At 39.0% G+C, this 22,691-nt stretch overlaps 3 protein-coding genes across 3 annotated transcripts; all 3 read left to right on the top strand.

Moving 5' to 3' along the window:
• LOC18780978 (wall-associated receptor kinase 2) lies at positions 210-3,044 on the top strand. Its single transcript, XM_020561658.1, has 3 exons — positions 210-1,095; positions 1,279-1,473; positions 1,807-3,044. The coding sequence occupies exons 1-3, from the start codon at positions 210-212 to the stop codon at positions 3,042-3,044; spliced, it is 2,319 nt and encodes a 772-aa protein (XP_020417247.1).
• On the top strand, positions 7,537-10,516 carry LOC18781245 (wall-associated receptor kinase 1). The gene is made up of 3 exons (XM_020561457.1): positions 7,537-8,567; positions 8,746-8,901; positions 9,129-10,516. Exons 1-3 carry the CDS (start codon positions 7,619-7,621, stop codon positions 10,382-10,384), a joined length of 2,361 nt encoding a protein of 786 aa, XP_020417046.1. The 5' UTR covers positions 7,537-7,618; the 3' UTR covers positions 10,385-10,516.
• On the top strand, positions 20,300-21,726 carry LOC18779136 (wall-associated receptor kinase 5). The gene has a single exon (XM_020562661.1). The coding sequence runs from the start codon at positions 20,351-20,353 to the stop codon at positions 21,560-21,562; it is 1,212 nt and encodes a 403-aa protein (XP_020418250.1). The 5' UTR covers positions 20,300-20,350; the 3' UTR covers positions 21,563-21,726.

Raw genomic sequence — 22,691 nt, 5'->3', positions numbered from 1 at the left:
AAAAAAACATGAACAGAGACAAATGAGTTAATTAGAAAGACCGTTTCCCACATAAGCCAAAATGCCACCACGCGTCCTAATTCCTTCCACATAAAAGGCCAGCGTTGTTGGCTGTTTTCTTCACTCAAAAATCATCCCAAAACATTAGCACAATTTGTAGCATATATTATTACTTACAAGGATTTAATTGCTGCCTGCATGCATACAATATGAAGAGGATACTAATTATTTTGCAGCTCTCTTTGGTCATGGTGGAATTGGTTGTGATATTACTATTAGCAACTCCAATTGCAACAGCAGCTCAAGCCCTGCCTGGCTGCCAAGATCATTGTGGCAATCTCACAATCCCATATCCATTTGGCATAGGCCCTGGCTGCTACCTCCAACCCGAATTCAACATCACTTGCAACCAATCCACCCAGCCCCCAACAGCAAATTTGAAGACAAGCAATATCAAAATCACCAACATATCCCTTGAAGAGGGCGAGCTCCAAATTCTGCAATATGTAGCCGAAGACTGTTACAACGCTCAGGGAAACCGGACCAGCGGAATCGTCCCCAGGCTGCAGGTGTCTCCTCCCTACACCATCTCCCATACCAAGAACAAGTTCTACGCCCTTGGCTGCGACACGTTAGCGTATTTTACTGGCTACCGGGGCAACCAACGGTACACGACGGGGTGCATGTCCATATGTGATAGTCTAGATATGGCTGTTGACGAGCAGGATACTTGCTCCGGCGTAGGCTGTTGCCAAGTGTCCATCCCTAGCGGACTGAAAAATCAGACTGTCATGTTGACAAGCCCTACAAATCGCACGGGCATATGGGACTCTAACCCTTGCAGCTACGCGTTTATTGTGCAAGCTGACCGCTTCGAATTCAGTCGTACGAGTTTGCAACTGATGAACAACAAAAGTTTGCTTCCGGCGGTTCTTAATTGGGAAATTGGGAATCAGTCATGTGACACAGCTAAAAAGAGCGAAGGTTTTGCATGCAAGGGAAATAGCAACTGTACTACTGTTGGGTCGGCAGGTTACATTTGCAAGTGCATGCCAGGTTACCAAGGGAATCCATACCACCCAGATGGTTGCCAAGGTATATATATATATATATATATATATATATATATATATATATGTTTCAATATTTCCTGCTAAATATTCGAACTTTTTTTTCTTCCAAGAATACTACATTCGGTTTTTACCTAAGTTACGTTGATGCTGGAAAAGCTAAAATTGGCATTTTACCTGATGTTTGGCTTTCCATACTATCTTTCAGATACTGATGAGTGCAAGGATTCAAACCCCTGCCCTATCGGAACGTGCATAAATTTACTGGGAAATTATTCTTGTAAATGTCCCGAAGGGTACAAAAATGACGTCATGGATGAAAAGAAATGCATCAAAGACAACAATAGTTCAAAGATCATTCTCCCGCTCGTTATTTCATTGGGTATGCCTCTTAATTTACATGGTAACATGCATCATAAAATCATAGCCTAAATTTATTTTTACTGACAATTTCGGATCCGAATCCAAAATTCTCATAACGTTTTTCCTTATTATTACAGAATAAGAAATCCACACATAAGTCATGCTAGCTGCTGTTCCAATTTCAGTCCTTTTAATATAATATATATTGGAAGTTTTCCCTTTTTAGTACTAAACATTTTTAACAACTTATAAATATTGATTAATCTCAGTAAGAAGACTTATGAAATTTTCATTGTGATATAACATATCACTTTGACGATAACAAACTCTTAAATCAAATGAGATAGTTGTAATGTTATTTAATTATCTGCAGGTGCCAGTGGAGGCTTCTTGCTTTTACTGGTTGGAAGTTTATGGATATATTGGGGTATGCAGAGAAGAAAGTTCATCAAACTCAAAGAGAAATACTTCAAAGAAAATGGCGGCTTATTATTACAACAACAACTCGCTAGTCAAGGAGGCTCTATGGAAACAACAAAACTCTTTACAGCAGAAGAACTTGAGAAGGCCACGAACAATTACCACGAAAGTAGAATCCTTGGTGAAGGAGGCTATGGAACGGTTTACAAAGGAATATTACCAGATAACAGCGTGGTTGCCATAAAGAAGTCAAAAGTTAATGGTGCGCCAGCTCAGAGTGACGTTTTTATTAATGAGGTGATTGTTCTTTCTCAAATCAAGCACAGAAATGTGGTGAGGTTATTAGGTTGTTGTTTAGAGACACCGGCGCCATTACTGGTTTACGAGTTCATTGTTGAGGGCACTCTTTCTGAGCACATCCATAAAAAAATTGACAAAAGATCATCACTTTCGTGGGAGCTGCGATTGAATATAGCGACAGAAACAGCAGGAGCACTAGCATACTTACACTCCTCTGCTCTTATGCAAATTATCCACCGAGATGTGAAAGCAACAAACATATTATTAGATGAACATTACACGGCAAAAGTGTCCGACTTTGGAGCTTCAAGATTGATCCCTCTAGATCAAACTCAACTAACAACGTTAGTGCAAGGAACACTTGGATACTTAGACCCCGAATACTTCCTTACGAATCAACTGACGGAAAAGAGTGACGTTTATAGCTTCGGAGTTGTCCTTATGGAGCTATTGACAAGCAAAGTGGCACTTTCTTTCGCCAGGCCCGAGGAAGACATAAACCTAGCCAACTTCTTTGTTCGTTTCATGGAGGAAGATCGCTTGAATGAGGTTCTTGATGATGACATAGTCAACGAGAGAAACGTTGAGACACTAAAAAAGGTGGCAGAAGTCGCAAAAAGATGTGTGAGGTTAAAAGGGCAGGACAGGCCTAGCATGAAAGAAGTGGCAATGGAGCTAGAGGGAATGAGAGTTACACCAAAGCAACCATGGGGAAAATCTGAAGTTTCAAGTCCAGAAGACACTGAGTACTTACTTGGTTCAGCTATGAATTCAGACGCTTATTTTGTGGATGTTAGAGGTGATTTTGGTTCTAGAGGTGCAACTATTGGTACAACCAGTGGGTACGATAGCATGCAAATCCAAATGGTAATGCCATATGATGGGCGATAGTTGACTGACTTAATGTTGCTAGTGTCTAATGATCATGTAGTTTAGGGAATCTAAACCACTATTAATTTGTTCATTCTCTTGTAAATATTTTTTGTATGTGCATAAATATGTACTAGATGTATATCCTGTTCTTTGTTGGTCTTATTGGTTTATTGATTCTTTGAACTCAATATGTCTTGCACACAGTATTTACATGTTATATCAGTTGGGAATTTGTCACTTGTCAGTTCAAGATGATTTTGCAAATGTCTATAGAATGAGTTGGATCTGAATTACAAATGTCTAAAGACGAACTTTTGGTAACCTGCATTATTCGTTTCTCAAATGAATACAACATGTAGCAGTATTCTGCAATAAACCAACATTCTTGATTGGACTGTGGACTTCGGACCCAAGTCAGAATCGGATTTACAGATGGAAAAACAGTTCAACCAGCAAAAACTAGGTAATCTAATTTTAAACCACGGTTTCAGGTCTTTTGCCGCGACTTGCAGCGTTTTAGGGACATTTCGTGACGAAATTACATTTAGCGGCGATTGTTTTCGCCGCTAGCCATCGCAAAATTTGCCTTTAGAAGCGGCTATCAAAGTCGTCGCTAAAGATCTGTAGGATAATTTGAACAGCCCTCTTCCTGTGCCTTTACCCAAAATACGTTAATTTGGATAATCTTGAGTGTTTCTTTCCGTACAGATTTTACTAGAGCTAATTTTTTGGTTTTATGAAAAGATTGTGCATATATAAAACACTTAGCCAGGCTTGATTTCTAATGCCGAATTCCCCCAACACCCTTTCTCATTTGCGTACAATACATGGAACAAACACTATTTTCAAAACTACAGAGAATATACACTGTTGTAAATTAAGCGGGAAATAACTAAAATGCCACCCATTCAAAGCTTTTGGAATTAAGTACTGTTAAACACCGTAACATTTGCTTTGGTTCGGTCAGTGTATTGCATAAGCTGCTGATTCGGAGTAGAAAGCCTGCTGAAAAACTTCATCATTGTAAAGCAAATGTAAGTTCTATGACATTTTCTATATGAAAATAAACTTCAATCACCTTAACCTTTCTTTCAAAATCCACTGGGCAAACCTAGCAAAAGACCAGGAACAGCTACAAAGGCATTTAAAAAACCTCCCTTCCCCTTTTGACAAGGAAAGCCTTTTAAGCAGTAAAACATTTCAGGAAGCAGTTATGGGCAATAACAGAGCCTCTACTGAATTTAGTTTACAAGGACAACCAGTTGAGTAAAAAGAAATTACTCAAAGACTAATCTATTGATGTAAACGATTCGGCTTTCAAACACCCCTTGCAACCTTCCTTAAGCGACTACTGTCTGGGGGGCGCAAAACAGAAAACATGTGAGTGGACAAAAATAAAGTTTGCATTTAAAACAACATAATAACCCCACCATGTAAAAATAATGCTCAAGACATGCATGTTCATAATTCATAATCAAATGCTCAAAAACAATAATCTCTTGAACCCATTGAACCCAAAAATCACTCAAACCATAAACTTTATCCCCAATATTATACTGCTCTTACCAGCCCACTACATATGCTCTAATTACTTTACACTCACACCTATATATATATATGTCATATTCTTCTCACTACCTAGGTATCGGGGAAACAATCCAACCTGGGGATTGTTTGACTAGCCCGCAGGATTTTCAGGTGCTATCCTGCGTCTAGAGATGAGCGGTCCAACCGGGGGATGAAACTCCATAGCTCACACACCGGAACATCCAACGCCATGTGTAGCATCAATACTAAGTCCTACGCGCGCAGACTACATCATCACACACCAGAACATCCAACGACATGTGTGATGATTCCAAGCAATATACCTAATCTTCCCATACGCCGGAAATTCCAACGCCACGTATGGGAAATGTCTCACAAGCCGGAACATCCAACGTCACGTGTGAGACTAATAATAACATGTTCTTCCCACACGCCGGAAATTCCAACGCCATGTGTGGGAAGCCTAGTAACTGGGGAAGGTGCTTACATAGTGTAATCATACAACTTCTCTCAACAACTCCTCATACTCAAGTCCTTCCACAATCTCACCTCAACAACCCAAGTACCCCACATATAGACAATATATATAGCCTTTTCCCAAAATCCATACAAACATACTCTCGATGCTGAAATATGTCAAACCTACAATATATTGCCAAAGCGCTATACGAACATCAAATTCAACATTTGCATATTAATATATCCAATATACCATTTAAAGCATTATGCATAAATCTTTCCTCAATAAAACCATGTGTATGATTGAAAACAAAGTCCACTCACAGATAGTCCCAAGCTGCCTAACCCTAAAAGGGTCCCGCCTGCTGAGTACGTGCGTTCGGAGCACCTAATTCGAGATACGAACCGTTAATTAGTATAAAACACTTCGAAACGGAAATTATAATTTAAATATTTAAATCCCCAAGTTCCCAGTGCGTGTACGTTGAACGAGGTATTCTAAGGTCCATCTACACATTAGAAAATACGTCTTGAAAGTTTGATCAGGAAAAGACGGTTATCGGAAACCATAACTTTGAATTATTGAATCGAAACATCCGGGACTCCGATTCACGATCAGTGAACTCCTACACGTTTCTAAGAGTGCCTAGATTAACATATTTTAATTTGGAGACGATCCAACGGTCAGAACCTATCGAACCAAGATAACGCACAATATGCGAAAATTCGTTCGATAGTCAAACGACATCCGAATTGGAATTCGAGCACGCCTACGCTCTCGTGACAACACAAGGATTACAACAAGATAAAATGTGGCTTCACCACCCTCACCCACGCACCACCACAAGCGCAGGCAGCGCGTGGGTGTGTAGAATAATTTCCGGCGTCGGAAATTCTCCATACCACCGCTCTTCCTTCCTACCCTAGATACTACTCGAGACGAGGATTACTTTTTTCAACTACGAGGAGGTCCAATTCGGACCGCAACTGGCCGGAATTTCACTTTCAAATCAGGCCAAAACTAAAAAAATCAATTCAATCCTAAGCAACAGACATCTAGAACAGATAAAAAGAGGAAGAAACCTCACCTTTTTCACCGGAATCGGGCAGCGGAGGCGACGGCGCAACGACGAGAAAATCTCCGGTTCAAACCAGTCGATATCGTCGGTGAGAATTGAGTTTTTCGACTGGGAAAACAAGTGGTTCGGGTTCGAGGCTTTGAGCCGAAGCTAATAGGACCGGTGCCGACCTTTGCCGTGGCCGGAGCTGGGAGATTCGAAAAGAGAGAGAGAGAGAGAGAGAGAGAGAGAGAGAGAGAGCTCAGCGCGCGAGGAGAGAAAGAGAGCTAAAGGTGAAAATTTTTGATTTTTACCAAACTCTTTTCGAAATAATTACAAGTTTGTCACTGATGATGTTTTGCTCGTAACTTCTTCGTTACAACTCCGATTCAAGCCTACCGCGTGTCTACGAATTCGTCTCAATACGACCTACCCAAAAATACCAGTCGTGGTCCCAAAATCCTTCCGGATAAGAAAATAACCAATTTACCCCTACCCCAAAGATAAATTTATAATTTCACTTAAATACATTTAATAAAGAATTAAATTTGGAGTCAGGGTGTTACATTTCCCCCCTCCGTCGCCTGTTGACTATTTATCGATTCAGATGTTTTACTGCATTTATTGTCACATCCCGGGATCAACTCCGCCGTAGCACGATATTGTCCGCTTTGGGCCCCCCCTCTTTGGCCCTCACGGTTTTATTTCTAGGAGCTCACGAGCAACTTCCCAGTGGGTCACCCATCCTAGGATTGCTCTAGCCCCCAACTCGCTTAACTTCGGAGTTCCTACGACTCCGAAGCCAGTGAGCTCCCAAAAGGCCTCATGCTAGATGGATGCGGGTGTGCACATATAAGGCACATCACCCCCTCTCCGTTGGTTGATGTGGGATCTTACAATCCACCCCCCTTAAGGGCCCGACGTTCTCGTCGGCACACTCGCACTACACGGCAGAGTGGCTCTGATACCAAATTGTCACATCCCGGGATCAACTCCGCCGTAGCACGATATTGTCCGCTTTGGGCCCCCCTCTCTGGCCCTCACGGTTTTATTTCTGGGAGCTCACGAGCAACTTCCCAGTGGGTCACCCATCCTAGGATTGCTCTAGCCCCCAACTCGCTTAACTTCGGAGTTCCTACGACTCCGAAGCCAGTGAGCTCCCAAAAGGCCTCATGCTAGATGGATGCAGGTGTGCACATATAAGGCACATCACCCCCTCTCCGTTGGTTGATGTGGGATCTTACATTTATTTATACTAATTCCGACTTAATCAAGTCCACGATTTCTAACTTTCTTAATTATTGCGTGGACTTGGTCATTTATTTGTTTAATGACTTGGTCATTTATTTGTTTAATGACTTGGTCGTTACACGGTACCAGCAATCAAGAAAGAAAATTATTATTTATTTATTTGACCGAGTATTTACCAAATCCGTACACACCAGAAAGACATTTTTTATTTATTAATTCCCTCCCTAAAACATTAAACCAATTCTTAGTACAAGGAAAAATCAAGTGGTGCAAGCCATGGCCTTACTTGGGAGCATGCTTATTATTGTGCAACTCTCTATGGTTGTGCTATTAGGGGCGGCAATATTTACACCAATAGCAGCAGCAGCTCAAGCCAAGCCTGGGTGCCCAGAGAAATGTGGTAATCTCACAATCCCCTACCCATTTGGCATAGGTGACGGCTGTTACCTCCGACCCGAATTCAACATCACATGCAACCGAGCCAGCACACACCCAACATACTTGACCAGAAACAACTTGAGCATTACTAACTTCTACTTTGATGAGGCTGAGCTGCAAATAGCACATGATGCAGCCGATAGCTGTCATGACGCCCTTGGTAATCCCAGCAACAGCAACAGCAACAACGTATATTACCTGATGCTGCCTCCTCTTTACACCATATCCGAAACCAAGAACAAATTGTTTGTCATTGGCTGTGAAGCTTTTGCTCTTTTGGATTTGCAGATCGCAGACCCTAGCCCAGATAAAACAAAATCCACCCAGGGCTACAGTGTGGCGGCATGCGACAATATTTTAACAAGCAACAACAAAGTTCCGGACACATGCTCCGGCATTGCGTGCACCGAATCTGGCCTCGTTGGTGGATTGGTAGTCTTTGAGATGACCCTGATTTACTATAGCTTTGGGGAGCAGAACAGGAATGAAACGAAATGGTTCTACGAGGAGTACCCGTGCAACTACGCCTTCCTTGTGGAAGACTCCGAGTTTACTTATGCTCCCAATACAAGTTTTCAACAGCTCAGCAACAAGAAGCAGCTTCCGGTGGTCATAAACTGGGAAGTTGGGGATGAGCCGTGTGATGTAGTTGAAAAGAGCAATAATTCTTCATGCAAGGGAAATAGCAAGTGTGTGGACCGGTCCATTGTCCATGGTAAGCCTGGTTATATTTGCAATTGCTCGGAGGGCTACCATGGGAATCCATACCTCACAGATGGTTGCCAAGGTACTGATGATGCTTTCTTCTTTTTTTTTTATTAAAAAAAAAAAAAATCAAATATTTCATACATCAACATCGCCACAACATATGAAACATCATATTGTGAATCTTGACTATTGATCATTAACTTGATTCTTACCCAATTTTATTGCTTGACATGGGATTATTTTTCTTTCCGTTTCAGATATTGATGAGTGCGAGACTTCAAACCCCTGCGACAATGGAACTTGCCATAATCTAGATGGAAGTTACTATTGTAAATGTAATAGTGGGTACAGAAACCACGACCCCAAGACTTGCATCCCCGGAACAAAGAACACTGCCCTCAAAATTTCATTGGGTATGCTAGTTAATTTCATATTGCTAGCGGCTATTTAAATATAATATGTATTGTAATTAACAGGCATACATGCTATACACGTTTGTCTAAGAAAATAACAATAAGCTGCTTTTATTTGACCAGTAATAATATAATTTTTATAATAAAAAAATTGAATAATCAATTTCATTGTGATCATAGTCCCACCATGTCATATATAAAAAGCAAGTTTGACTTGGATTTTGCAGGTGTCTGTCTGAGCTTCTTAGTTTTACTGGTTTTAGTCTTTTGGATATATTGCGGAGTCAAGAGAAGAAAGTTCAAGAAACAACAAGAAAAGTTCTTTAAACAAAATGGGGGCTTACTTTTACGACAACAACTGACTCGATACAATGGATCCATAGAGACAGCCTCGATCTTTTCTGAAGAAGAACTGAAGAAGATGACAGACCATTACGATGAAAAGAGAAAGATTGGTGAAGGAGGGTATGGACTAGTTTACAAAGGTATATTGCCCGCAGATAAAAGAGAGGTTGCCATAAAAATGTCCAAAGTCAGTGCCCCAATTACTGACAGCTTGGAGTTTGCTAACGAGGTGATTCTTCTATCTCAAATCAACCATAAAAATGTTGTGAAGCTCCTTGGTTGTTGTTTAGAGACCCAAACACCTATTCTCGTTTACGAGTTCATCCCCAATGGCACTCTTTATGATCACCTTCATGGAAAGGACAGAAAAGAACAACTTTCGTTGGAATCACGATTGAAGATAGCATCAGGTACTGCAGAAGCTCTCTCATACTTGCACCACTCCATTTCTAATCCAATAATACACCGAGATGTGAAATCAATGAATGTACTATTGGACAAGAATTATGTGGCTAAAGTAGCAGACTTTGGGGCTTCACGGTTGGTTCTGGAAGATCAAAATCAACTAGCAACTTTGGTGCAAGGGACGCTTGGTTACTTGGACCCTGAATATCTTCAGTCACACATTCTAACAGACAAGAGTGATGTTTATAGCTTTGGAGTTGTCCTAGCGGAGCTACTCACAGGCAAAAAGGCACTAATCAAGAAAAAAAATGAGGCAGAAAACCTGGCAAACGTCTTTGTTAGCGCAATGAAAGAGGGCCGGCTAGCTGAAATTCTTGATGCTGACGTAGTTAAGGAGGAACATAATTTCGAGGCAATCGTAGAAAAAGTTGCCAATCTGGCAAAAAAGTGTTTAGCGTTAAGAGGTGAAGAAAGGCCTCCCATGAATGAAGTAGCCGTGGAGCTCCTGGGATTAGTGCAAATTATGGGAAAGAATATGGCTGGGGAAAAGGCTGATGATATCCAACGGTCTTCCAAAGATACCGACCACTTGCTCGGGTCACCTGCTGCTAATTATTATAATTACGTTTTGGATGTTAGAGATGAAGTTGGTGATAGTGATTCAATTGCAACTACTACTGCAAGACGACCAAAGCCAAATGGTAAAGCCTTACGATCATGGTCGTTGATTTGAATTTCAGTTTGTTACAATTTGAGTGAGTGCCTCGTAAAATAAAAGTGTGCAATGCAAGCAATACTTCTGTAATTGGCTGGTTCGTATTCAAAATGTCCAAGTTATATAAATCTATTCATATAGCTTAACCTATCCCCCGTATTGATCACCACATGCCCCCTCCTAGCTACTCGCCCAAACTCAACTTATATATAACGTTGATTTCTAACACTTTCCGTAATCATCGTAATTCCTTTATAATATGGTCTCCCCTCAAAGAAAAAAAAGGAAAAGAAAATCATTATTCTTTTTCTTCTTCCAAAGTTATCATCAATTTAAAAAGTGATATACATGATTTGGGACATGCATTCATGTTGGCCGTGCTTGATGAAAAGGCGATAGAATTTTTTAATTTTTCAACTATTTTTATTAATTTTTTGGAATAGTTATACTTCAATGTTTTTTTAAACAATAAAAATCTTGCTTCTTACTTGATCTTAGCCAAAAAGCCGAGAAAGGTATAGAGGAGATTTTGGCCCGGAAAATGATCAAGAAACCCATTCCAGCTGATCAGGAAGAAGCAACGACTCTCTTGAGCCAGCTTGCTAGCACATGACTCTAATAATACTTGTTTTTGTGCTAAAATTAATGCTACATTAAGTGTTTCCACCAATTAATATGCCTCTAGCCTCTCTGATTGATTCAAACATGGGCCCCGCTCTGAACTGAAGCTCATTTATTCTTATTTTTATTTACTAAGAACAACTGTGACTTCAATCCACGATGGACAGAGCTCAAAACTAATTTGTTGAGTTGGGCTGGAAAAAAATTACATTAAGAGACATAATCCTAATCAAATTAAGATTATTCTCCTAAAATTCTAGCTCACAAGGAGACTATAAATACATAATCACACAAGACAATCAAAGTAATTCCAAAAACCCGACAAAAATCCCCCCTCTTTCTTTGCCATTGCCACTCCTTCTCTCCTCTCTCCCACACACAGAGCTCTGGTCACCCAACTCTCCCCATGAGAGAAAACCTCATTCATTTTAGCTATTGCCGTATCTTTTTTCAAATATCCAATTTAATTAACTTAGGCACCGGAGGGTCTTTGACCAACACCCCCTGGGTGTGGTCTATTTACTCATATTTATATTTTTTTTCAGAATCTATTCAATTAATTTTAGAATTCATTTAGCAACACTCTATATCAATTGGGATATATATGTCACTTTTCAATTCAAATGTGTAGAATAAGTCGTTGGATCTAGAATTGTCGTTTGTCACATCCTCGTTTAAAAGTATTTGGCCCCTGGTCCCTTATATGTTAGGAGTCATTTCTCCATCCACATATATTATAATCCTAAAAAACTAATAAAGAGATGAAATTGATGTTGTTGCAAGAAGCAGTCCATACCTACAACACACAACTATATATTATGCTCTCGGTCAACTTACTAACTTAAATTTATTTATGTCAAGGGGACAAGAAGTTAGTTATAAATCTACATATATAGGATTGATCAAAGAAAAATTCTACGCCTTAACCAACTGTTTTTTGACTGCCACTATCTCCAATCTTAAAATTTCATTTCATATTAGGAATGCAGTGATATTTCTCCAAGAAGGTGGTCCATGCTAGCTACTCAAAGACATACAAAATTAAATGATTGATCAATTTTATTTAATAAATAGCGCTAGTGGGATCAACTAGCCTTCCCCTATTTTACATGCAATGTCATATTCTCTCAGTTTCAACGGAAAAAAATTAATAAAAGGAAAAAGAAATGTAACAATCCCAGTAGTTGCTTGATATTTTAGTACTTGTTGTTGGAAATTATAAGATGGACGACTTAGATGTGGGCATACAATACAAGTCTTCATTCGTTCTATATCTTTAAAAAGGCCAGGCTTGCTACCAGTTTCTTTACTTGCAACATTATATAACCATTCCTTCCTCTCTCTTTCAATTACTCGTAGGACCTTAGGGCATTAGGCCATGGCCTTACAAGGGAAGGGTAGGCTTATTATGCAACCCTCTTTGGTGATGGTTGCAGTATTGGTTGCATTAGCGGCTGCAATTACAGCTGAAGCAGCAGCTCAACCCCGGCCAGGGTGCCTAACCCAGTGTGGTAATCTGACCGTGCCATTTCCATTTGGCATGGAGGTAGGTTGTTACAAGGACGATAATTTTTTTATCAATTTTTCCAGCTCTACCAATCCCAAAACTGCATATTTGATGAAAGGTAATCTCCCTGTTACTAACATATCCCTTGAGGAAGGTGAGCTGCAAATACAGCAGTCAGCTGCCCGAGATTGTTATGTAGTGCTTATATATATATATATACACACACACACATAGGTGTGAGTAAATCCATTGAAGTATAGGTAGTGGGCTGGCAAGAGCAGTATAAGTTTGGGAATGGAGTTTGTGGTTTGAGATTTTTGGGTTCAATGGGTTTATGAGATTAATGTTTTTGAGTATTTGATTTATCATATACTTCTCTCAGTACTTATGTACCGGGGAAACAATCCAACCGGGGAATTGTTTGGCTAGCCCGCAAGATTTCCAGGTGCTATCATGCGGCTAGGGATGAGCAGTTCAACCGGCGGATGAAACTTCATAGCTCACACGCCGGAACTACTAACTCCACGTGTGAGACCAATAATCACATGTTCTTCCACACGCTGGAACTACCAACGCTACGTGTGGGAAGTTTAGTAACAAGGGGATGGTACTTACATAGTATGCTAATATATTTTCTCTCAACAACCCATCATACTCAATCTTTTCACAATCTGACATCAACTACTCACATACTCCATAAATAGACAATATAGATAGAATTTCCCAAAATCCATATCAACATACTCAAATATATCCAAACCCAAAATATATTGAAAATGCTTATAAGAACATCAAATTCATCAACCAAATATATATTATATCACATAAACCATTTAAAACATATGCATAAATTTTTATCAATAAAACCATGCGTATGCTTAAAAACAAAGTCCACTCACAAATAGTCCCAAACTGCCCGACCCCCAGAGGGTCCTGCCTGCTGAGTACGTGCGGTCGAAGCACCTATTCGATATACGAACCCTTAATTAATATAAAGCACTTCGAAACGGAAATCACGAATTAAATACTTAAATCCCCAAGTTCCCAGTGCGTGTTCGTAAGACGAGATATCCTAAGGTCCGTCTACAGGCTTAGGAATCGCTCACAATTAGACGGTTATCGCTAACCCACAAACTTTGAATTATTGAATCGGAACATCCGGGGCTCCGATTCACGATCCGCGAAGTCCTACATGATCCTAGGAGTACCTAGAACAACATATTTTAATTGGGAAATTATCCAACAGTCAAAACCTATCGAACCTGAATAACACACAATATGCGAAATCCGTTCGATAGTCAAACAACGTCCGAATTGAGATCCGTGAAATCCTACGCACTCGTGACAATATGAGGATCTCATCAAGACAAAATGTAGCTTTACCACCCTTGCCCACTCGCCCCCCACGATGCGGCAGCACGTGGATGTGCAGAGTAAATTCCGGCGACAGAAAAACTCCACACCACCGCTCACCCTTCCTATCTTAGATACTACTCGAGGCAAAGATCACTTCATTCAACTACGGAGAGGTCCAAATCGGACGGCAACTGTCCGGAATCTCACTTTGAAATTTGGCCAAAATCTAGATCGAAAATTAACTTCAAAAACGCTAAAATCGTTCCAATCCTACCCCATAGGCAGCTAGAGCAGATAAAAAGAGGAAGGAACCCCAACTGTTTCACCGGGATTGGGCGGCGGAGATGGCGGCGCAACGACGTGAAAAATCTAGTTTGAACCAGTCGATACCGTCGGCTGGAATCGGGTTTTCCGGCAGGGAAAACTGGCGGGCCTTGACCGGGGCGTCGAGACGGAGCTAATGGGACCGGTCTCACATCCTGCCGTGGCCGGAGCTGAGAGAACCAAAGAGAGAGAGAGAGAGAGAGAGAGAGAGTCGGTGTCGAGGGAGAGAGAAATAGAGGAGAGAGAGGAAAGGGACGTGCGTGCGAGGAGAGAGAAAACAGGTTTTTGATTTTTCTACTCCCAAATTTGAAATATTTACAAGTTTGCCACTGAAAGTGTTTTGATCGCCATTTCTTCGTTACAACTCTGATTCAAGCCTACCGCATGTCTACGGATTCGTCTCAGTACGACCTACCCAAAAATACCAGTCACTGCCTCAAATTCCTTCTGGATAAGAAAATAACCAAAATACCCTTATTCCAAGGGTAAATTCGTAATGTCACTTAAATGAATTAAACAAAGAATTAAAAACTCCATCTCCGTCGGACACTCCAGTGAACGCACCATCCTTCTTCACCTTTAACGCTACCGCAATCATCTTCGTCGGCCTACGACACGCCTCCAGTTCCTTCTCCAGTGTTGTCGAATCCGTGCGACATCAACCTTAGCAACCTCAATGCGGACGGAGACGGATCTAAGAACTCCTCTGGAGGAATTAGCCCGACAAAGAAGGCAATGATCGTATACTTGGAACGATCGTTTGATAACATTCTTCGATCTCAGTATGGATGCATTGTCAGGAGAGAGATTCTCTGAAGAACTACTCAGTCTGTCATGCACAAAAGCTCTTAGAGGTTACTGTGAAAATTTTAATTTATCGTATTTTTGTTGTTGTTAATTTATGTGTTTGCTTGGTGTATGATTGAATTGAGGTTTTGGCAATGGTGATATGCTGATTCAATTTGATTCTTCATTCTTTGACATGCGGACGGTGCTAGAGTTGGTGGTAGTTAGAATTTTGGGATGAGTTCTTGGCGTAAAATACTCAATTAGTCAATATGAGTCATTGATATATTGCTTTTTCTATTTTAGAATGATATAATAATTAGAATTAGTGATTTAGAATTTATTATGCTTGTTTTTCTCACTGTTGTTGACTTGTTTGGCTCTATCTGTGTATGCTATCTAATGTTTTGTTACTAAGAAAATTGAACAAAAGAAAAGAAATTTGATAATTACTGTTCTTGGATTCAGATTCTCAGTGATCAAACTGAAACTCTATTAAAATGTGAACCAAATTGACAAGGGTACTCCAATGTTTAACTGGGGAACTTCCAAAAAGGGAGAAATTAAGGGTCTCTAAAACAAAACTAAATTCATGAACGGTAGCTTAAAGTGCAGCACAAATACTATCATAAAAAAAAAGGCTTATTATCACAAAACGTCCCTAAGGTTTATGAAACTATCAGATTTCATCCTTACTATTTTTTTGTGTCATTTGTGGTCCTCAAGGTTAGTATGCTTGATCACAAATGGTCCATACCGTTAGGTTCCATCAAAAACTTCGTTAGTTTGCTGACGTGACACATATATATATCACAAAACATCCTTGAGGTTTACGCACTTATCACAAATGGTTCTTTCAAATTTTTTACTTTTTTAAATTTAAAATTCATAAACTTTTTGTTTTCTTTTTAAAATTTTATGAATTTAAATTATTTTAAATACATGTGACACTATATTATTGTAGATGTGGGCTCCATATATATGCTACATCAACAAACTAATGGAGTTTTTAAAAAATAATTTAAAATTTTAAAAATGAAAAAACAAAGGGTTTAGTGTTCATAAATGGTCCTCAAGATTAAAATCCTTCCATAAATGGTTTTTTCATTTATAAATAATTTTAAAAAGAAAACCAAAATTTTATGAATTTAAAATTAAAAAATTAAAAAAATCGTAGGGACCATTTGTGATAGGTGTGTGAACCTCAGGGATGTTTTGTGATATATATGTATGTCACGTCAGCAAACTAACGGAGTTTTTTGACGGAACCTAACGGCATGGACCATTTGTGAATTTAACATACTAACCTTGAGGACCATGAGTGACACAAACTAACGTTAAGGATGCAATATGATAGTTTCGTAAACCTTAGGGACGTTTTGTGATAATAAACCTATAAAAAAAATCTGTTCAAAGAGATCAACTTTCCTCTTGACAGTAGTATTTCAGTGCTAATTATAACCCCTACCTTCTTGTATCCTAATATTGGCCCAGACACAGATGAAATTCCTCCATTAACTTATCATCTAATTAGCTAATTAGATGGTGACTTTAGCAATGGGACATATAAATAATTTCCAGAACATCATTGAATTAAGATGCTAACTATTCAAAATGAGATTTTACCTAAGAGATTAACCGCTGAAACTCGCAGGCCAGAAACCCTCGAACGTTTATTTTTAAATGGGAAAAAGAATATGTGACAGATAAATTGGATATTCTTTGTTTGGGCCCAAATATCTAGTTGGACTCAGTAACGAGCCCATTATTTGTTTGGTTTTGGACTTTGGGCCCAACTTTTTGAAATACAGACTCTCTTTCTCTCTTTGTTTATATTTTGGCACTTTTTAATACATACCCAACAAATGTCACCAAATAATAATGAATATTGCTACTTTTTTCTATAGTGTGTGTTGTGATGCCAATGTCACACACTTGTCCCAACAACGTGTTAAGTTGTAACAACTATACAAGGGAGGCAATACTGAAATGGGCTATTAAGGGTCTCTTGGTTCTTAGATTCTGGTATATCCAGCTATGCTCAATCAAATTAATTAGTATAATCCAACAGTTAAAATATAGTGTTTCACCTAAAGACCTATAGAATGACTCTTGTTGGCAAACACACATGTATGCCACCAAATCCAAGCCACACATATATGCCACCAAAGCCACGCCACACATATGGCTCAAATGTTTTGTTTTTAATTATCTTTTTCTTTGTCTTTGTTTTGACTTCAGAGTCGTTGGTAGGGTTTGATTTGAAGTCGCCTGGCCCAAAAAGAAGCGTGCTCATATGATTCTGTCTAGAGACTCGTCAAAAGAATCTCCCAAACTTGCAGGTTGGGGAGCCAAGATGTTAATGCCATCTCCATGGACCATGCATCGTCCAAAAAATAGACACAATCAATGCGTAAATTTTCCACGGCATGTGGCCATGGACTGCAACATTATTGGAACCTACCATATGACTCTCGATGGGCCAATGCCATGCGCACCAGTCTTTACTGCACAAAAATTTGACATGCATATATCCTTTCAAAGTTCCACTTGATAAGAAATTGGAAATTATACAGACGACTTCAACATAGAAAAACGGGAATGGGACATTTGCATCAACGGACAAATTAGTAAAGATGAGGACATCCTCTAGGCTAGCCCCCTGAGCCACGGCGTGACCTTATCAGTCCTCATTCCTTACATGGATAATATGCCTACAAAACGCCAAGCTTGTTAGCAGTTTATTCACTTATAATTCAACAAACATATAGTTTTGTAGAATATAGACCATACTACACGGAATTAAGTTGTGCATATAGTATGCAATGCCATTCTTACATGAGAGGATGCTTATGATGCAAGTCTCCTTGGTATTAATGGCGAAGGCCGAGGCTACAGCAGCTCAATTAGTTCTATAATTACATGCAAAACTATTTTGGGGGTTTATCATTTGATGACAACTCTTCACAACACAATTACTCTACACGTAGAGATGATGAAGATAGTGAAAAATTTGAACCTCATAAAAATTCTATGTGGTACTAAGTCACTCATGTATTTTACCATGCAATGGATAAAGTGCAAATATTGTAGTAAATCATTATATATAAATGATTATAATGTATTTAATCTTCTTCCATTAATTACTATATATTTTATCCACTCACATTGTTTGTCAGTTCGCTATATAATTAACTTAAATCTCTTAACCCATCATGCAATGCATTTTTTTTCAATTTTTTGTGATAAACTAAAAGATAATTGAATGAATAAACATCCTCCAAAGTTTCAATAAAAATTTCCAAGTTTTTCTTTCAATTTCCGTGGTTTTTATTCAATTTTTACCGATATTGATAATATCCCGATATTTTCATCGAAATTTTCTTGTTTTCAGACCACCGATATTTCCGATACCATCGATATTTTAGACCTTAGTTGGGATATATATGTTACTTTTCAATTCAAGGTGATTTGTATGTTTTTTTTTTATAAAAAAAAAAAAAAAAAACTTTAATTGCAAATGTGTAGAATAAGTCGTTGGATCTAGAATTGTTGTTTGTCACATCCTCGTTTAAAAATATTTGTCCATCAACATATTATAATTCTAATAAACTAATAAGGAGATGAAATAGATGTTGTTGCAAGAAGCAATCCATGCCTACAGGCTACCACACACACAACTATATATATATTATTCTCACGGTCAACCTACTAAATTAAATTTATTTATGTCATAGTTACTTATAAATCTACATATATAGGATTAATCAAAGAAAAATTATACGCCTTAACCAACTGTTTTTTTACTGCCACTATCTCCAATCTTAAAATTTTTCATTTCATATTGGAAATGCAGTGATATTTCTCCAAGAAGGTGGTCCATGCTAGCTACTCAAAGACATACAAAATTAAATGATTGATCAGTTTTATTTAATAAATAGCGCTAGTGGGATCAACTAGCCTTCCCCTATTTTACATATAATGTCATATTCTCTCAGTTTCAACGGAAAAAAATTAATAAAAGGAAAAAGAAATGTGACACTCCCATCCCAGTACGTAGTTGCTTGATGTTTTAGTACTTGTTGGAAATAATAAGATGGACGACTTAGATGTGGGCATACAATACAAGTCTTCATTCGTTCTATATCTTTAAAAAGGCCAGGCTTGCTACCAGTTTCTTTACTTGCAACATAACCATTCGTTCCTCTCTCTTTCAATTACTCGTAGGACCTTAGGGCATTAGGCCATGGCCTTACAAGGGAAGGGTATGCTTATTATGCAACCCTCTTTGGTGATGGTTGTACTATTGGTTGCATTAGCGGCTGCAATTACAGCCGAAGCAGCAGCTAAACCCCGGCCAGGGTGCCTAACCCAGTGTGGTAATCTGACCGTGCCATTTCCATTTGGCATGGAGGCAGGTTGTTACAAGAACGATAAGTTTTTTATCTATTGTTCCCACTCTACCAATCCCCCAACTGCATATTTGATGAAAAGTAATATCCCTGTTACTAACATATCCCTCGAGGATGGTGAGATACAAGTAAAGCAGTTTGCTGCCCGAGATTGTTATGACGATCAGGGTGTGCAAACGAATGACAGCACAGACTTTCAGCTCTGGGTGTCTAATTACACCATATCCAGCACCAAAAACAAGTTCATCGCCATTGGTTGCGACACTTATGCACTATATAAAGGCTACCGTGTAGATGAAGAAAGGTTCATCACTGGTTGCATGTCGCTGTGTTCCAGCCTCGACAGCGCTGAGAAGGACTCTTGCTCTGGCATCGGGTGTTGCCAAACTTCCATCCCTAGCGGACTCAAAAATCATACTCTGAAATTGAGTAGCTATTACAATCATACATTTATTACGGGCTTTAACCCCTGCAGTTACGCCTTTGTTGTGCAAGAGGGCCAGTTCAATTTCTCCAAGGAGACAAGTTTTTAACAACTGAAATCCAATAATATGCTTCCAATGATTCTCAATTGGGAAATTGGGAATGAGCCATGTAGTGCAGCTCAAAAGAGAGTGGATTATCCATGCCATAGCAAAACTACCAAGTGTGTCGACCGGTTCATCAATATGACGTCTGCATCGTCTGGTTACTTTTGCCGGTGCTTGCCTGGATACCAAGGGAACCCTTACCTCCCAGATGGTTGCCAAGGTATATTATATGTACCATCTTTATATACAAAGCCATATAATATAATACATATATATATATATATGACTCTATATATATACCCTATATTGTATATCTGGACCACACACAGTCTGAGTTTGACAATAATTAAATTACGAATATCAGCTTTGACTATGATTTTTAATTTCTGCAGGTATTCCTTTGAGCATCTTGGTTTTAGTGGTTGCGATTTTTTGTATATATCAGGAAATGAAGAACAGAAAGTTCAACAAACTCAAACAAAAATACTTTGAAGATAATGGTGGCTTATTTTTAAAGCAAGAACTGGCTAGTTATGCTGGATCTGTTCGGACAGCAGCCAGAATTTTTACTGAAGAAGAACTTAAAAAGGCTACAAACAATTATCATGTAAGCGGAAAAATTGGTGAAGGAGGCTATGGAACTGTTTACAAAGGAAAACTGTCAAATGAACAAGTGGTTGCCATAAAGAAGTCCAAAGTAAGTGCCCCAATTACCGAGAGTAGGCAATTTGTTAACGAGGTGATTGTCCTTTCTCAAATCCACCATAAAAATGTTGTGAGACTCCTAGGCTGTTGTTTGGAGACCCAAACACCAATATTGGTTTACGAGTTCATCGCCCATGGCACTCTTTATGAGCACATTCATAGGAAAAACAACAAAGCAACATCACCCCTTTCATTGCCATTACGATTGAAGATAGCATCAGATACAGCAGAGGCACTAGCTTACTTGCATTACTCCACTTCTACCCCGATCATACACCGAGATGTGAAAGCAACAAATATACTGTTAGACGAAAACTACACTGCAAAAGTATCCGATTTTGGAGCTTCACGATTGGTTCCTGATCAAGATGAAAACAAACTATCAACTTTTGTGCAAGGGACAGTCGGATACTTAGACCCTGAATATCTTCAGTCAAACATACTAACAGAAAAGAGTGACGTCTATAGTTTCGGAGTTGTCCTAGTGGAGCTACTCACAAGCCAAAGGGCTCTTTGTTTTGAAAAGCCTGAGGCGGAGAGAAACCTAGCAAAAGTCTTTGTTTCCTTGTTGGACTCGGATCGCTTGGGTCAAATTCTTGATGATGAAATAGTGGAGGGACACTTCGAGAGAGTCACAAAAGTGGCCGATCTGGCAAAAAGATGCTTAAGGCTAAGAGGGGAAGAAAGGCCCTCCATGAAAGAAGTAGCTGCAGAGCTCGATGGATTAGTGCCAACTATGGAACTGTATCCAAGTGGAGGAAAGCCTAATTTCCCTCGAACTCACAAAGATACCGACTACTTGCTTGGGTCACCTGTTTCAAGCTCTTCCTTTGTGGATATCAGAGGTGAGGAGGGTGATGCTGGTAGTCACAGTAGTATTTTAATCAGTGCCGATTATGAGAGGAGCATGCAAAATCAAATCCAGATGGTAACGCCTTATGGAGATGGGCGATAATCAGTTGACTTGTTGTTCCTGGTAAGGTTCCTCATAAAATAGAACTTCTTGTTCCTGTTGTATTGTGGGCGGTAGAACTTTGTTTGTGTGCTTGCAGAAATAAGAGAACAAAAAGAAGAAAATAAAATTCATCAATCTTGAACTTTGTTTGTTCCTCGTTTGTTTCCCACTAATTTTATCATCAATCTTGAATTTACAATTTGATATATTAAGTACAAGCTTATCATATTAAGCTTTATGGTCTCTCCACCAAAAAGAAGAAAATAAAATTCATTCTTCTTTACATTTTTCATCAATCCTAAATGGCATTTGCGCACTAATTTTAAATTTGAAACAGAGCAAAGTTGTTGGCTGGCATTACCCATAAGCTTCTTGAATTCGTTCTTCTTTGCGAGTGTTCTAAAAATTGTAGCATATTGGTTTTCTAGAGTACGTAAGAGGGTAAGATGAAAATGGAGACAGGTTTATGTTCTATCCGTGGCTAGGTTTCTAAGAGTATTTAAACATATTTTATCCGTGGCTAGGTTTATGTTTTGTTATTCCAGTTTATCAAATAAATCTTGAAGTTTCTTTATATCTTCTTGGTTGATTTCAAAGTTTCATGTTCTAGGCTAAAGTTTTAACTATTCATTTGTCACGCTGCGTCACCAACTTTCATTTGCTTCCATGTTTTTGTACTTCATGCAAAGCAAGCAGAGCAAAACATTAATGAAAATTATTGGAAAATTCCAATAGGAAACCAGAATATAGCGTAGGTTGACAAGTAAACAAGAATATATAAGACACTTTCTTCACCAATAGAGTTAGATTTTAATCAAACCTTTCTTCAATAATCAACCCTGTTAATCATTCTCTCTCACCACAGCAAGGCCTTGCAGATTCCAACCCACTGACCAAAGCATTAATATATCATTCTCTCTCACATTGTTAATCAGATTTCTTTATTTTCCTTTTCTACTCAGTTTTCTCAGCAACCAAACATAGAAAAAGAAAACCCCTCAAAGCATTAATATATCAACAATACACAGAGCGAATAGAAAAACGGAACATTTCTCCTTAACGCCGCGTAAAGTCTCTGTCTTTGTTTTGTGTGTACAGAGTAAGTCTACTGGATCGTTGATGCTTCCCT

Source organism: Prunus persica, chromosome G4 (genome assembly GCF_000346465.2).
Source record: "Prunus persica cultivar Lovell chromosome G4, Prunus_persica_NCBIv2, whole genome shotgun sequence".
Taxonomy (NCBI): Eukaryota; Viridiplantae; Streptophyta; class Magnoliopsida; order Rosales; family Rosaceae; genus Prunus; species Prunus persica.
Note: the sequence above shows the minus strand (reverse complement) of the source record. Positions and strands in the feature narration are given on the sequence as shown.